Source organism: Protopterus annectens, chromosome 5.part1 (assembly GCF_019279795.1).
Source record: "Protopterus annectens isolate FY-2018-M chromosome 5.part1, PAN1.0, whole genome shotgun sequence".
Lineage (NCBI taxonomy): Eukaryota > Metazoa > Chordata > Ceratodontiformes > Protopteridae > Protopterus > Protopterus annectens.
This window is the reverse complement of record NC_056736.1, coordinates 410,184,075-410,201,521: the sequence shown is the minus strand read 5'-3', so window position 1 is coordinate 410,201,521 and position 17,447 is coordinate 410,184,075. Positions and strand designations below refer to the sequence as shown.

The window sequence follows — 17,447 nt, the reverse complement described above, 5'->3', positions numbered from 1 at the left end:
GATTTTGACACTCCCAAGGACTAACCATATTGGATCAAGGACCCTCCGATTAATTCTATTGTAGTTGATGTGTTCAATAAGAAGGAACTGTCAGAGGAGAGGGAGTATAGGATGATGGGCCATTTTGGAAAGTTGGCTCACATCTTGGAAACTTTTTCTATAATGGCATTAAATTATATTTCACGCATGATTAGGTTCCAGTGGGATCTAGTGGAACAGTCCTTAGATTCCCTCAGGGGACATCTCACACTTGTCACCAGAAAACAGATTAAGGCTCATCTATCAACTATGTTGTCCATTGTAAATTTGTCCATGAGGCTGCTTTACAAGACAGCAAATGGAGCAGCCAGGGCAGCAGGCCTTGCACAGCCAGAGTGCTTTCAGTGCCTTTGAACCATGTCTCAGTGACTGCACAGACGTCAGTATCTTCCAAAGTGAGGAATGCTTCCAGGGAGTGCAGTTTCTTGTTCAGAATCCTAGCATTAAGCAGCAGTACCTTGGGTTTATCTAGTGAGTATTTTGTTATGTTGGGAGGTTGGCTATTTTGACACTGCCTTAAAAAGGCACAATAGGAGTGGCTAATGCCTTTGCCAATATCCAAACTCTAGAGGAGACGGGTGCAGACCATTTCTGGCAAAGCAGCATGGCCTGTTGACCATGTCTTCCCAGGCTGACCGATATTGGATGCCCTGAGGCTGCCATCAGAAGCTAAGCCAACTGTTAGTCAAATCAGTTTTTGTTTGTATTGTGGCATTATCCTTGGAGAGATTAGAATGCTGCTTAAGGCTAGGCTTATGCCTGCTGTCTGCCTATGACACACAGTCTGAGAGCTCAGTCATGTCTCTCTTCATATAGTCCAGTGAGGTACATACCAAGTCATTCACCCCCACATGGACTAAAATGAAGTCATACCGGTACTTGTGGTTCAGTAACTTGAGTGCTTGAGTGACTTTATGGATCCTGGTGCCTGACAGCTAACCATAAACTGCTTCTTATCCAGCCTGGTGAGGGGAGCTTCTGCATGTCTCACAATGGAGACACCTGCGTATGACCAATTCATTAGGTTCTATGGTGTTGCACTTCATTGGCTAATTTGTTGAAACACTGGTGTGGGTGTTGCCTCCAGTTTCATAGTATAACTACATCTCTCAGATAAAGTATTTGTTTCAGGAGTAAGTGGTTGTCAGTATACATGAGACAATTGCCACATTGCCCATGTCTATTATGCTGGCCAGAGAAATTATGGTAAACTGACCATTCATGATTGCAGGCTCTTACTGTATGTTTTATTAGAGAAGGGAATGGGTTAAATTGACATGACTCTGCTGGTAGTGCCAAGACTTTAAGAGGGACGTATACTTTTTGTATGCTAAGGGTGATTAATAAGGCAATGCAGGTCAGTGTGCAACTGAGTTGCTCTGAGCTTGGAAGGGTTTCACGTACAGCTGTTTATGGGAAATAAACTGAGCTTCTAGGGTTTTGCATCTGTACAGGGCACTGCTAACCACCATTGTTTGAGGAGCAGCACCACAAAAATGAGAATCTGAAAGCAATATCACTAATTTGTTAAATTCAGTCACTTTACACTCTTAAAGTGGGTATCAACAATAACTCTAAATGTTATCACAAAGGTTAAGGCTATAAATTTTAGTTCTTCTGGTATAGGGTTTGATTCCTTCAGTTCTCATTTGTGTAATGTATGATCTTAAGCAAGTCACTTAACTAGATATTGCATTCAGGTTACTTCTAAAAAGAGACTGTGCTCAATGTGTCTACCTGGTCCACAAGTAGGTGTTATTAGGGCACAACAAAAGTGATATGCTCATTGTAATATATTAGTTAAAATGTATTATTATTTAATTATTATTGCCTAAAACAAGCTGCAAAGGATATTTAACAAAATTCAAAATACTGTAGACCAGGCTTTAATGGGTAAAATAACATAAATTATAAAACATATAAAATACTAACAAAATGTACCAAATTTGGTTTAAAAGCAAGAAAATGCAAAATATATATAATTTTAATACATTTAACTATTTAAAAATGTAGGTTTCAAACTGATTTGTAAAAGTAAACAACTGAGAGATAAATACAAAATGACTGTCAAATACAACAAAAATGAATGGATGTCAAGTTCTGACCTTTGTGACATGATGTCATATAAACAGGCATTTCTAGAGTTAGCACAAATAAAATTTATTTTTTCTCAGTAATAAAAATGAAAACAACATGTAAAATAAAATGCTACAAGTCATGCTAAACAACATTTAGTTGTAAATGTTCTGTATGCCAAGGAAGTTATTGGCTCACTATGTCATAGATAATCTGATTCCAGGTTAAAATATATATATATTTAAAGGCTCTTTATGTATAGTATTTATAATTCTAATCTTGCTATGCTTCAGGAGTAAAATGTTAATAAAATAATGCAAAATAGTTAATAATAATAATAATAATAATAACATATGTATATAAATTCATGGAGTGAGTGCTACCATTCAAGCAGTCAAGCCAAAAGATGTTTCCAAGCTAGTTTTATTTTTTCTCGCACCTCGTCTGTCCAACTAAGTCATTTCTCAGTATAAATTTAAAATAAAACAGTCAAATGGTCATCTAAAGTAACTTAGACTCAAATCTCGTATGCCAACTTTCTTAAGTAAATTAAAACTTACATTATTAATAAAAAATAAATAATAAAACAGTGGGAGGAAAAGGTACTAAAATACAAGTGTATCAGGATGGACTTTCTTTAAAATGCCATGTACATTCTGAAAGGCATCTGCAAAGCAACTGTATGTTGCAAGCTAAATAAAGGTCATAGTACTGCATTGTTATGAAACAAAGGAATATTATAAACATTGTTTGCCTGAGTAAAGCAGTAAAAAAACATAAATAATATGTCTGTAAAGTCTGACCTTATGTTGCTTACCACATGTTCCATAATGGATGCATTTTTGTGTGTGTGACTTCATGGATAAACTAAATAAAAAACAAAACTGTGATAAAAAAATATTCAACAATATAGCAGCATTGGCAAGTTCTAAATAATGATTGCATATTTGTACTGTCAATCAAAAATGTAATTTGTGAAGAAAACTGTAGTTTTGCCCTGTTAGTCTAGTTTAGTTTAAATGTGCTGCTATTCTATTAAATACAATAAATGATTTGCCTTAAATTACTTTGTGTTTCAGCAAATTTACTAAAAACAGTAATAAAAAAATTTCTTAACAGATCTATAGACTTAATTACAAGGAAGCCTTACCTTTGAGCAGATCAGTCAGAAGGCAAGGAGTGATAGCAACATTAGAAAAATATATATAATAATCACCCAAGACTAAGGAAAAAAAAAAGTCAGCCTCCTCTTAGATCGGTTAGCATTCAGTCCAACTTGGCATAGTGAATATAAAACAGCATGTATTTTACGGAGGTAGCTTTTCCAGTCCTCAGAAAATTACCACATAATTGAGGTAGGCTATTGCCTGTCTGGTATGGGGGTCTCAGTTTTATCCCTCAGCCTATGAAAGGCTTGCATGTACACTGTGAAGATGAAAAGATGAGTGCAGTGAAAATAATCCTATGCACAGGATTGTGATTAGATCTAAATATTTAAATGAAAAAAGTCATATAAAAGAAATAATATGCACTAGAAATAATCAGACTATCAAAGTTACAGATCTAAAAAATATCTTATGTTTTAAAAATCAATAACTCATCTACAAATGATAAAAGTATAGACAACTTTCTTGCTAATAATATTCAAAAGAAGCTATCCAAGCACAATATTAACAACATAGAAAACCCCTTTTCCTTTAAATAATTAAAGGAACAAATTAAAAGTCTTAAGACAAAAAAGGCACCAGGGCTAAGATGGTCTGATTCTGGAATTTTACAAACTCTTACCTGATAACATCTTAAAAATCTTAAAGTATTTCAAGAAGTTAAAACTACAGCAGACATCCCTCCCTCATGGAAATATTCTATCATCTCTCCCATCATAAAACCAAATATAGAGCCCAACCTTTGCATATCATACAGGCCAGTTTATTTGCTTAACATTGATTACAAAATATTCATGTCTACATTAGCATACAGATTAAATAATATTATTTCAATATTAATTCATGAAGACCAAACTGGGATTATCAAAAACAGAAAAGTACAAGACAATATAATTAGGTTACTGCCCTTAATAGACTTAGCAAATAAGAAAAAAAATGAGCTTTCTATTTTAAGCCTTGATATAATTTCTCCCCAAAGTTTACAGGATTAATTAAAAAAACTATATGAAAAGTCCATCTATGTAAAGATTGGATCTTATCTATCTACCTCATTCAAAATATTAAGAGACTAAACAGGGGTGCCTCCTCTCCCCATTACTCTTTGCCCTGGCTATTAAGCCTCTTGCAAATTATATTAGAAATAATGACAGCATTAAAGGATATAACGTGTCAGACAAATTATTCCCCAAGATACAACTGTTTGCCAATGACCTACTAATAACTTCCAACGCTACAGAGAATTCAGTAGATCACCTATTACATAATCTAGACTTCTTTGCAAACATCACTGATCTAAAATTCAATCATAACACAACTGGGGCACTTCTAGTGAATAAAAATGCTACTAATGAAACTTAAATAAAAAAAAAAGAGACATAAACTGGGAGGGCATGCATATTAAATATCTAGGTATAATTATTTAATCTAATTATAAAAAATCATTCACATCTAATTACCAACAACTTATAAACTCAATTACTCGTCTAACTGACAGTTGGAACAGACTCTTCTTCACATTTGAAGACATACTAACTTTAATCAAAGTGATACTTTACCGAAAATCTTATTCATTGGCCAAGCTCTAATAATTCTCCCACCTATCAAAATTAAACATAAAATTAATAACTTCTTACTCAACTCCCTTTGGTATCCAAAAAAAAAAACAAGGATTTCTCTTCTCTGGCACACACCACAAGCTGGGATATAGGGGCTATATGGTTTCCAAATATTGATTTTTATTTAAACTCTCTGCATTTATTAACATAGTGTTGCTTTGGAATAATACTTCTTGTACATCATATTGTAAATCAATACATGAAACCTTATTTCTTAATAGTAATAGGACATTGCTTGATCATATACTCAATTACATACAAACATCTTTATATGGATCTTAAAAATATACATTCAAAGTGAAAGGTCAAAACCTGTTCTTACATCCCTTACAAACCAAATATTGCTGTTGCTTAAGAAGCTTATGTTTTCTAATCAATCAATTAATAATTATCTTTCCTATTGCCTACACAAATCAATGTTTGATATATTTTGATACTCAGAAAATGTTAGAATTTAAGAAGGGTGACCTATTATATTGGAAACAATTTCTCTCAGCTAATAAAATAAGTTCTGCAGACTATTTGATCAGCAAATATAGTTTGCAAAATTGCAATTAGCTGGACATCCAAACTTGTAAGGATTTTATACATACTAAGCTCATATCCTCATCAGAGACATACAATAAGAGTAACTTAAAAATCTTGGATTTTATCTCAACAATTATTAATAGCTCACCCAAGAGCACTTTATACATATCTGTTAATTATAAAATTCTCAGAAATGATTTTAGCAAAACAGATGAAGTTAATAGACAAGTATGCTCAGAAAAAGATAAAAAAAAAAACCTTGTTTATAGTCGGTGAAGGACTCCACATCTTCCTTGTTCTGGCATGTATACACATGGAAATTTTTACATAGATATTTTTTCACCCCACATAGACTAGCAATAATGTACAAGAAAGATAAAATGAAATGCTGGAGATGTGGACACCCTTATGCTGACTGGATACATATGGTTGTTAATTGCAAAGTAATTTCCCCATTTTGGTTAGACTGTAAATGTCTTTGTAAAGCTCTATTGAATGATAACTGTACAATTTCTGACACCCTTATTCTTTTTCAATATTCCTGTTCCTGAAGTCATTCCTAAAAAAACAAGCATTTTTACTATAGTCTATTAGCAAGGAAAATTGTTACTAAACATTGGAAATCCCAATCTACTCCTGTCTTTAAAGTTGAGTGCATTCATCTTGTGAAATACGTTTGTAAGAATGGGTTTGGTACTATAAATGCAAGGCTAACAACACAACTTATCATTTAATTGCTTGAAAAAAATTTGTCTAATCTGACAGAGAAATATTAAGTGTTCTCCTATGTATGTTGCTTTAAAGCCACGGTGGTACAGCGGTAGCATTGTTGCCTCACAGCAAGAGGGTTCTCCTGTTCAATTCATGGCTGGAGCGCCTTCTGTGTGGAGTCTGCATGTCCTCCCCGCGGTCGAGTGGCCTCCGAAAGACATGCGTAAATGGGCGTGCCTTCGGTAAAGGTTGGGTGTCGGGCTGGCAACTCGGCACCATAAAAATCTACTGCCAATCATTAGCGAACCGGAGTTCCGTTGTGGCGACCCCTAACCGGGAAAAGCTGAAAAGACAAACAAACTACTATGTATATTGCTTTTTTAGTTGTTATGGACATTGTCTATAGTTTGCTTGGTTTTGGGGAAAAAAAGAAGCCATCTGGTTAGGAAATTGCCATTTTCCTTGTCTTTTAGGGCTAGTGGCATTTGCAAATATACTCTGACTCAGTCTAAAGTGGACTGAAGCCAAGCCTTGCCCAGGTTTCTGATCAATTTATCCAGCAGTGGCATAAATTATGAATTAAGTTTAAATATGTTTAATTTTCTGTAGTATTGTAAAAACCTTATAAACTCATCTGACGTGGGACAAACAAAATGGGACTATTCCACTCACTTTGGGATTCTTCTATGAACCCAGAGTTGAAGCATTTTATGTACCTCTCTGTTAACTGTTTAACACTGGGATGTAAATATCTTTAGCAATTTCAGATTTACTTTCTCACTAGCCATGGCTTCTGTGTTCTGCCAGGGTAAGCTGGTTCCTCCAGTCAACTCTGAAAAAGTAAGTCTGTTGCTCTAGTGGAATTTTTTGCTTAATAGTCTGGGTATTTATCAGTTCATAAGAAATAATTTTTATTGTAGAAATGCATATTGAACTAATCCATTAAAAATAACTTTGGAAATCTCAGCTAGCTAAAAGTAGTAAGATCCCTACTTTTTATCATCTTTATCAATGACCTCTACTCCTCTTCCCCACTTTCTACCATTGTCCAATGTGCTCATGACTCTACTATCATCTCCTGCTCAAATAACATCACTCACCTCCATACCCTCACCCAAAAGTACCATCATGCAGTTGAAAAATGGCTTACTTCCAACCAACTACTACTTAACACAAGAAAACCAAACTTCTCCTATTCCTTTCTACAACTCTCCAACATCACAAAGCCACCTTTACTGTCTCCTCCATCGACAACACAACCATCTCCACTGAACCTCAAACTAAACTTCTAGGTGTTCTTATAGACGACCAACTAAAGTTTAATCTCCTCACTCAGCATTGCATTAAAAATCACATCAAAAGCTGGGCCTGCTATATAGGTATAAAATATGCCTCATAAATGCTTCAAGACCCTCCTTTGCACAAACTTTCCTTCTTCCCATGTTTCTCTGTGCAGCCCCGATGCTCACAAATCTCCAATCCAATTGTCTGACCAAGCTTGAACTCACCTACTAGAAAACTGGAAGATTTGCCTTCAGCCAATCTTATCGTACCCGCCACTGCTTTGCTCTAAAAAAAAAAAAAAAAAAAAAAACCTACAGTGGCTGGAATCTCATCTCCAAATTCTACTTGCCCAGCTTCTCATGGCACACTCTATCCTTCCTGAACCCTCCTCATGCCCTATTGTCTTTACTCTAATTCAACCTTACACTGCTAACCGCACTCTCTGTACCTTTCAACAGCACTTATTGCAAGTCTGTAAGCCTAATAAAAATATTGGCAAACTCCTTTACAGTTAATCTGAAGCAAACACCTGGAATAAACTACGTTTAAGTGTCAGATCTATCACTAACTCTAAGTCCTTTAAAACAACCCTAAAGGAAAACCTCTATAAATCTTGGTCCTGCCTATGTAAGGATCCTACATAAGATAACCTCCATTCTTCTACAATCTTCTTCCTCTTTAAGCCATCTCAAGATATCTTCCCTCCTTACAGTTTTGCCACTTGTCTCTCTCACTTCTCTCTGCTGCTTCTTTATACTATGATAATTGTTTCTATGCTTCCTGATACTATGGTAACGGTTTTCTGTTTGTACTCTCAGTTTCCTAAACTGTTGTCTGGCCACTGGCCTTTTACATGGAGTTAACCCGCTGTATATATTATGTGCCACTAAATCTTCTGCTTCTCCTGTAGCTTCCACTAACGTATGATCTCTTATGATATTTTCCTGTATTGTTTTATTTACAAAACTGACTGTACTTATCATGATGTATATATGTATTGTACATTATTTTTGAATGTTATTTTTCTGCTTTCTCTGACATTTTTGGACTTTATACTATGCATGCTTAGTCTAGATACAGTCTGCTCATTTGTATATTTTTCCATGTTATTTGTGTTTTTTTATTGGAACTTCTTTCTGGCATCTGTGCCATTGCCCAGTCAGACTAAGCCTGGTCAACAAATGTCAACTAAAATAACTAAAAATAAATTGTGTGTGTGTGTGTGTGTGTGTGTGTGTGTGTGTGTGTGTGTGTGTGTGTGTGTGTGTGTGTGTGTGTGTGTGTGTGTGTGTGGATTCCCTTCACAAGCGCAAAGTTTCAAAAATTTGAACTGCAAAAGATAGAGACCATGAGATTAGAGTTTTTAAACTTCAAAATTTTTGAATGGAGATCGACGTACAGTGCAGAATGGGAAATGTACTGTTTTCCTCACTGCAGTACAATCTCAGAGGTGGTATCTTTATTTAGCAGGGGGGTCATTTGCAGTTTGAAGTTTTGAAACTTCAAACTTGTAAAGTAGAAAAGTAGATCCATATGTGTGTGTGTGTGTATATATATATGTATATATATATATGTATATATATATATATATATATATATATATATATATATATATGTGTGTGCGTTTATATATATGTATATATGTGTGTATATATATATATATATATATATATATATATATATATATGTATATATATATATATATATATATATATATATATATATATATATATATATATATATATATATAAAATGTGTACAAAAGTATATGTATATCTAGCAGTGGCTAGGAAAATAATAACTAGAAATTGGATTTCAGATACACCTCCTTCGTTCAATGAATTTAAAAATGTTATGAATATAATGTGTCATATGGAAATAAGCACAATTAGAATGAGAACAACTAGAAAAACATCACATTTTATTGTAAGGGATAATTTACAAAATTTGTTAAAAAAATTCTAATTTCAATAGCACAGTATTTTAGTTTAATTAATTGATCTGATTGTAGTGGATGTCTTTGTAAATACTTTAGTTGTTTTGTTGAATATTATAATAATACCTATTTTTAATTATTTGTATAAAATTGTTATGATATTTCTCTTATATGCTAAAACAATAAACTTGTTTTGAAAAAAAAAAGTGTATGTATATATAGACACCATATGTGTGAACTTGTAATAGTTCAAACACTGAAGTAAAAAAAAAAAAAAACAACAACAAAAAACAAAATTAAATGTCTGTTGCAAAGGGGCTACACCCCCCTGCACCCCCCACAAAACCCTTACTTAAATATACCAACTACAAGATTGCACTACATTGCGGAAAAGGGAAATTTTCCTATTCCTTACTGTAAGGAGATCTCCATTCAGTCCAATCGAACATTTACAAGTTCGAACATATGGTCTCGGCCATATGAGGTTCAAACTTGTTATATGTTCGATCTACTGAAGGGGACCCATATGTGTATATATATATATATATATAATGTAGGTCTACTTTAAAGGATCGAAATTTCACAACATCGAAACTCTGATCTGTGAAGACTAGATGATCAAAGTTGTGAAATATTGAACTTTGTAAATGGAGAATGGAAATCACCGTACAGTGCGAAATGAGAAATTTACCGTTCTCTTCATTGTAGTGTGATCTCGGAGTTGGTATATTTAAGTAGCAGGGGGTGTGGGAGGTGGCTTGACCCCCTGCAAAACCATGAAAGAAGATCAGTCGTCTGGTCTTTGATGATCAGATGTTCGATGTGAAATTTCGATCCTTTGAAGGAGACCCAGAAATATATGTGTGTGTGTGTGTGTGTGTGTGTGTGTGTGTGTGTGTGTGTGTGTAGACAGCGTGGGGGACATGACTTGCCTATCTCAATCACTCTTTAATGTAATACCAGCTTTTAAAAACTAGTATTGCCTTTGCAGTCAAACCTGAGGATTGTAGTGCTCAGTGTGTGGTCTGAACTGTAGCACCTGCTTGGTACATTTGTAGCAAACAGTTTGCAATAGTTAAGAAATCTGTAAAACATGGTTACTGAACCACTCACTGCAGCCAGGTATAAACTTTAGCAGCTGTTTGCTTCATTTGTAGCAAACACTTTGCTACAGTTTTAAAAAAGAAATGGTTTTAATAAAATATGTCAAAGTAGGGTTGGGGCAAGCCACAGAAATGGGACCTGTATGGCTCGGGCTGGAGGCGTGGGCTGTGTAGCTCTAACTGTAATAAACCAACCACTTACTCTTATTTTATTAATTTTTTTGTTTGTTTTTCATTTAAAGAGCTGAGTGGGTGGGTTGTTGGTTAATAGAACCAGCCCAGGGCACTGATTGAACCAGATAAGCTTTTGTTTTATTTGGACAGAACTAAATTTTCAGAAAATCTACCCAGCTTTTGATTTCTCTCTCTAATGCTCAAGTGGGTAAATCTGTTTCTAAAGTGACCTTAACCAGATGGTTTTCCGATTTGTATTTCCTTTGTTCATTCAGTGAAAGCCATTTCCTTACCTAGTAAGCCTAGATCCCATAATACATTTCCTTACCTATTAAGCCTAGATCCCATAATACCCGAACTGTTGGTATTGCAACTGTGTCCTTTACTCAGGCCTCTTTAGATGATATTTATGCAGGTGCTAATTGGTCTGACCATCATGCCTTTGTAAGTCATTACAAAGTAGAAATACAGCCAGATCCAGGTCTATCTCTGGCTCTACCATTTTGTGGAGAATGTTCTCTCCTGATGTCACTCTTGTTTTTTGCACTGGGGACTCTGTCCAACAGGTTGAGGTGGATGGAAAAGACACCATCAGTTAAAACATTACATAATTACCATAACATTAGATCATGTTGTCTTTTTGTTTGTCTCAGTCATTCCTCCCACTATTCCCTCTTCCAGATTCACATCTTTAATGAGTCATTTATCATGGATTGTATACAGACTGGACTTAAGCCAACCTTTTAAAACTATTTTGTGTAGTCCTTTTCCCTTCTTGCCTTAAGATTTCCTCTATCTTTACCTAGAACAGGGTAGGTCAAACTTGATCTGACGAGACTGAGAGAGGGCAGTGAATTATAGGAGAGGAGGCTGAGCTTCAAAGCTGAAGATTCTAAAGTGCCAGCCCCAGATCAGGTCAGATCCAGTAACCCACAGGTTGAGATGGGTGAAAGAAGACAACACAGTCCAGCATTATGGTAAATACATAACTTATTTAACCTTAACATTCTCTCCACTACTGAGCAGCTCTTTAAGAAATGGTTTTCTTTTGCCCTTTGTAACCCTAATCTGCATTTTAATGTGATAACCTTCCCTACAAGACACTGTTGGCTCTTGTACTTCGTGGGGGGGGGGGGGGGCTGATTATGACAGGTGCTTTGTTACATTGTTACACTAGCTCATTAGATTGCTATGCAGTCAATATGTTTTTTTTTCAGTATTCTGCCTGTGTTGTTTGAGTTCTACATTTTGTCAGATGTCTGCTTTCTCTTACGTATAAATTATCCAAAGCTTGCACAATGTTTGGAGGTTGTGAGTAGCAGTAACATCTGTATTCATTTTTTTATTTTTTCCTATATTTGTAATTCTAACTATTAAATATTTCAGATGTTTCCATGTGCTTGCCAATGAAGATCCTCACTGGACATCGAAAGTCTTTAAATCTGGTAGAAGCCCCACAACCACATGATGTGAAGGTGAGTTGTAGACCGCTTAGGTAAATATAAAATATTATGTGCTGTTTACGTTCATTTGCTAAGCAAAAATCTGGACGTTCTGTGAAAATCTGTACAGTTGAGAGGTATGACTGCTCTTTCACAGTTTCTTTAACTGCAACTTTTGTATCAGTGTCAGTTGCTTCTGCTTGACTCACTGTATGTTAAATGAACTCCAGCTACAAATTCTATATCTTCTGTGCCAATGAAGGGGGTTGGGAGGGTGGCCTAATGGTTAAGGTGTTTGCCTTACAAACACAAGGTGCAGGGTTTGAGTCTCAGAAGGGATAATTGGCTAGGCTTAAAATGGCTCTCAAGGGCAGTTAGCTTAGTACTAATCTATGAATCTATGAATCTATGGAAACAATCCACGTAGCTCTCAACCTCACATTTTCAAAATGTTGAACACTAATGCTCATAATGTGAAACTAATGGGACAAATGTAAAACACTTAACAGCTTATGGACAACTGTAGCTAGGAAGCTCAAAGCATGGTTAATATGTCACATTATGATGCATTGATTTCTTGTTGACTCACTTTCCTGAATCTCAAATGGAATACATGAATACACAAGTCATGAACTCTTTGCATGGCTATCTTGTCCATTGACGACTCCCATTCAGTAGTGTCTATTTGTCTGTAGTACACGTTGTCTCCAGTCTTGTATCCAGGGCCAGATCCAGTACTTAGGTGACCAAGGCAGCTGCCTAGGGCCTGGCTATAACACTAATTAAATTAAAAAAAAAAAATCCTACTTTTATTCTCATCTTGTTGCATCCCCTTGTGTGCATCTTACTGCTTTAGGATTTTTTCAGTGACTGTAAACAGACTCAGGCTCAAACCCTGTACCTTGGCTACAGGAAACAAGGTCCTTAATCTTCCACATCAACTAGCAGACCCTTTAATTATAGTATGACATTAAGAGTTAGTTCTGGGATTGTATTAACATTTCACATATATGCTAGTTTTCCCATTAATGCAGATTTAGCCAGATAATGTTTTTTCCCTGAATGCTAACCTAGACGTCCCCCACATAACACACATCCCTTTCATTTCTGTTATCAAACCCTCCCCTTGCATTATAACTAAATAGTTTTTCTCATTTTTCCCCTAGACACTTCATTTATTAAAAAAAATGCAAGCCCCCAGTTATCACCACATCACCCAAACTCTTAGTTTTATCTTTAGTCATGGGTTCATGGGTTCATAGGATGTTAGTAGGCTAATGGCCCTAGGGTCTTCAAAAACCTAGCCATGTTATACCCATGTTCCCTAATTGAACTTGATTAGATGGTCATTATTCGTAGAGCGAGTCTTTGATCAGCACTGACTGCCCCAGACCATGAGGGATATAAGTGTCACTCCAGCATGAATTTGTGGTCTCCCATCCAATTTTCCAGGTTGTGCTTGAGTAGGGTTATTGAGGAGCTCTGCTTCACGTGAATTGGAAGTTTATTCCAGAGGAGCGGCAAACTCTGGGAGAGATATCTGTCGCTCCATCAGGTTCTGTTAATGTCACAGACTAGATTGAGATTCCTGGAGCAAGTGACTCTTGTCCCATTTAATTTGTGGATGTACAGCATTTCCATTAGGGCAGGGTCAGAGCATGCTCTGTAGGTCAGGCACAAGTCGCCTCTCAGCAGCCTGGAAGATGCAGAGTACAGTAAGTGCAGTTACAGTACAGTGACAGGGTTTTTGGTCTTTCCTTGTATGTTATGTTTTGGAGGCCCTGAATTTTCTTTGTGAGAAACTCTCTGGTCTCTCCTGCTGCTGCAGGTATCTGTTGAGATGCATGCAAAAGGGAGCACTGTACTCTTGAGGGTCAAGTACAGAGGAGTTGTAACATTCTTAGTCTTGGATGCGATGCCCTTACTTGTGCAGTGTAGAAGGCTTTCCTTACCACTGTAGACACATGGTGATTGAAGTTTAGATTGCTATCAACCTGTGTTCACAAATCTCACACCACTGCATTTCAGCTTGGGGGGGGGGGGTGCTGTCAATATTGTAATTTGCAGGGACTTCCTCTCAAGGTCATTCCCAATTCCTTTAATCCATTCAACACTTTCATCTCTATTTTGCTCTTAGCAACTACAACTGTATCATCTGCACATGTCAAAGCTACTGGAATCACTACCTCCATTTGCAACACGTGTTTAGTATCTTTCATTTTATACGCTACTTCACTTGCTATCTTATTCGTTACTAATGCAAACAATATTGCACTCCTGGGATATCCTTGTCTCATACCACACTTCACGCATATTTCTTTAGCTACCCATTCACTAGCACTCTCACTCTATTGTTTTGATATGCTGACATGCACATTCTCCTAATTCTATTGCCAGTATCATTCACTCTATTGTTTTGATATGCTGACATGCACATTCTCCTAATTCTATTGCCTGTATCATTCTTCTCCATTACATCCCATAAAGCACCGTGTCCTAATGCATCACATGCTTTGTAATATCACCTACCATAAGTTTCACATTCTCCTATTTACTTGTAATCTCATCCACAATTTCACTCACAACCACTAACAATACTTGACATCCCTTCCCTTTATACCATGTATACTTCCTTCTGTGATATCCCTCATTCTTCCTTTCTTCCATTTTCCCTCTGTATTGTTCTCATATAAAGTTTATAATCTGCGTTATTTAGTGTGAGGGGTCTCCAATTTTTTATTTCATTCTTCTCATCTTTCTTCCATATAAATTTTAATATCCCAAAAAATAACTCTTCATAAATAAACCCTTCATTCAACAATTCATTCAGCACATTTACAAAATATTCTCTTTGTCACTCCATTAATTTCTTGTACATTCAATTTCTTTTATATATTTTCCATATCGTAGCATTATCTTGTATTATTCTCTAAGTTCTCCAATACATTTCTGTACATTTTCCCATAATTCACTTTCTCTTCCTTTCTTATATCATCCTACTATTAGAAAAATAGATTTTTATACTTCTTTTTAAATCCTATAACCTTTCAGACCAGGTTTATGGAAGTCCTTTATGGTTATATGACTCTTCCATAGCTGCAATGCTTCCATTCTTCAATTTCATCCCATAAATTCTCATTTATTCCCTTTGTTTCCCTTCCTTTTTTAATCTACTCAATTTCTTCCATCACCTTTATCCATATTGCAAAATGGTGTGAAAAAGTCACAACTGCATCACTATCTGCTACTCCCAAACCTGATAATACAGAATAATCAATTTCAGATCCAAGTGCCCCTTCTCAAAGTCCATTGAATTTTGTACAATACAGCTAATTTACCACATTTTATCACTTCATATATTTTTTACATCTTTCCCTTTTTTACATTTCCCTTTAAATCACATTTGAAGTCCTCTGCAATTATATTTTTTATAACTGTCAGTCTAATATTTGATTAAACAGATTCCGTCTTTCCTTGTTAGTTGTATATACATATAATGCTATCAGTCTGTAAACATGTTCTGCCTACCTGACATACTTAACAGTTAATCTTCTTATCCTTAGCAATGTTACATCTAGTATTTCCACTGTTTTTATAAAACCCAGCCGCTCCAGACCGACGTTCTTTTTCTAAGTTCCGTATTATATTTCCACTCCACTTTTTCTGTTTGCAGTCTGTAAACATGTTCTGCCTACCTGACATACTTAACAGTTAACCTTCTTATCCTTAGCAATGTTACATCTAGTATTTCCACTGTTTTTATAAAACCCAGCCGCTCCAGACCGACGTTCTTTTCTAAGTTCAGATATATTTCCACTCCAGTTTTTCTGTTTGCAGTCTGTAAACATGTTCTGCCTACCTGACATACTTAACAGTTAACCTTCTTATCCTTAGCAATGTTACATCTAGTATTTCCACTGTTTTTATAAAACCCAGCCGCTCCAGACCGACGTTCTTTTTCTAAGTTCCGTATTATATTTCCACTCCAGTTTTTCTGTTTGCAGTCTTTGTTCACTTGTCAGGAATCTTACATTCTCTAATAGAATAACATCCATATCACATGTAGCACACCATTCCAAAATATCTAGCCTTCTTACAGGTTTAATAATAATTGTTCATATTTATTAAAAGTACTCTAAAATTGTTGCTTTTCCTTCTTTTTAAGTTTAGGAGAAACATTTTTAAATTTTCTTTTTCTTATTTTTCTCTTTCCCCATTTGAATATTTTATGTTCTTCCTTATCACTGTTGCAGAATTCTTTACTCTTGGGATATCCTGCCAAGGATAGCCACACATTCAGCCAGCAGTAAGCCTTTACACCTTCCGGGCATTGTATGTCAGCTGTATGTCTTTACATGCAAGGCATATAAGGTACATATGTGATGTATGGACATCTAATCCTTAGAAGTTCTTTGTTGCCAGTCCAAACACTACCTCTGAATTTGGTCTGTATGTCATTCACAGAGTCGGTTTACCTACTGAAACATCTAAAGATAAGTGCCCCCATTAGGGCTCCTTCCTTTCTTTTTTTTCTCCTTATATTTTAGTTTCATGTCATGCAGGAAGGGGATATGTGAGTGGGGGAGACAGATTCCCCATAAAGATAGGCAGAAGATGTGCCTTTTTTTAGTGCTACAGGCAACCATACAAAGTATGAGATTTGTCCCTAAGACACTCCACAGTTGTGCGTCTCTCTCTGTCAATCTTTGAATTGTCATCTGCCGTATGTTTGACGTGCATAACACTGAAAATACGGCTGCAAAAAATGACAATGCCGATTCACCATGTGTTTGAATGGCAAATAAGCAAATGCTTTTTTGCCATTCAAACACGTGGATCAAATGTTGGAAATGGCTTTCCAACAAACCATTTTCAACATTTGATCCTTTAAATCTCCCCATATTTCAGTAATATGGGTCACTCAACAGGACGATCACACATACCATGTGTGACAAAATGAAGTTAAACCATCTCTATTTATTTAGAAAACCAGTGTCTGAAGATTTTGGTTCACAATACCATGTCTAAATATGTGTGTCCTGAAGTTCAGCCACCTCTTCAGAAAAAAAGCCAAGAAGCCATGTACTGATCCTGCTGCTGTCCAGCCGCCACCGGACATCTCCACTGGGATAGATAAAGAACCCAAGGACCATCTAGTACCAACATCAGTTCCATTTGAAGTGACTCAGTTGGAGGCTGACACTGAGCTGCCTAGCCACACATCTAATGAGGCTGTGCATATGTCTGGCACTGACATAGAGAGGGAACCATGGCTGATTATATCTGAGGTGCTAAGGGGGATTCCCCAAATATTAGTTAAGGAAGAGGTGTATGTTAGCAGGGTTCTGAATATCTTATATTTGTTAAAGCAA

The 17,447-nt window shown here is 36.0% G+C and overlaps 1 protein-coding gene across 4 annotated transcripts in view; it reads left to right on the top strand.

Annotated features, from left to right (window-relative positions):
• Positions 1 to 17,447, top strand: part of PHKA2 (phosphorylase kinase regulatory subunit alpha 2) — a 1,461,438-nt gene that overhangs the window by 968,162 nt on the left and 475,829 nt on the right. For all 4 annotated transcript variants that reach the window (XM_044073068.1, XM_044073067.1, XM_044073065.1 and 1 more), the window contains exon 22: positions 12,020 to 12,108. In XM_044073068.1, the coding sequence (XP_043929003.1) occupies positions 12,020 to 12,108 (89 nt within the window). The remainder of the gene's footprint in view (positions 1 to 12,019; positions 12,109 to 17,447) is intronic.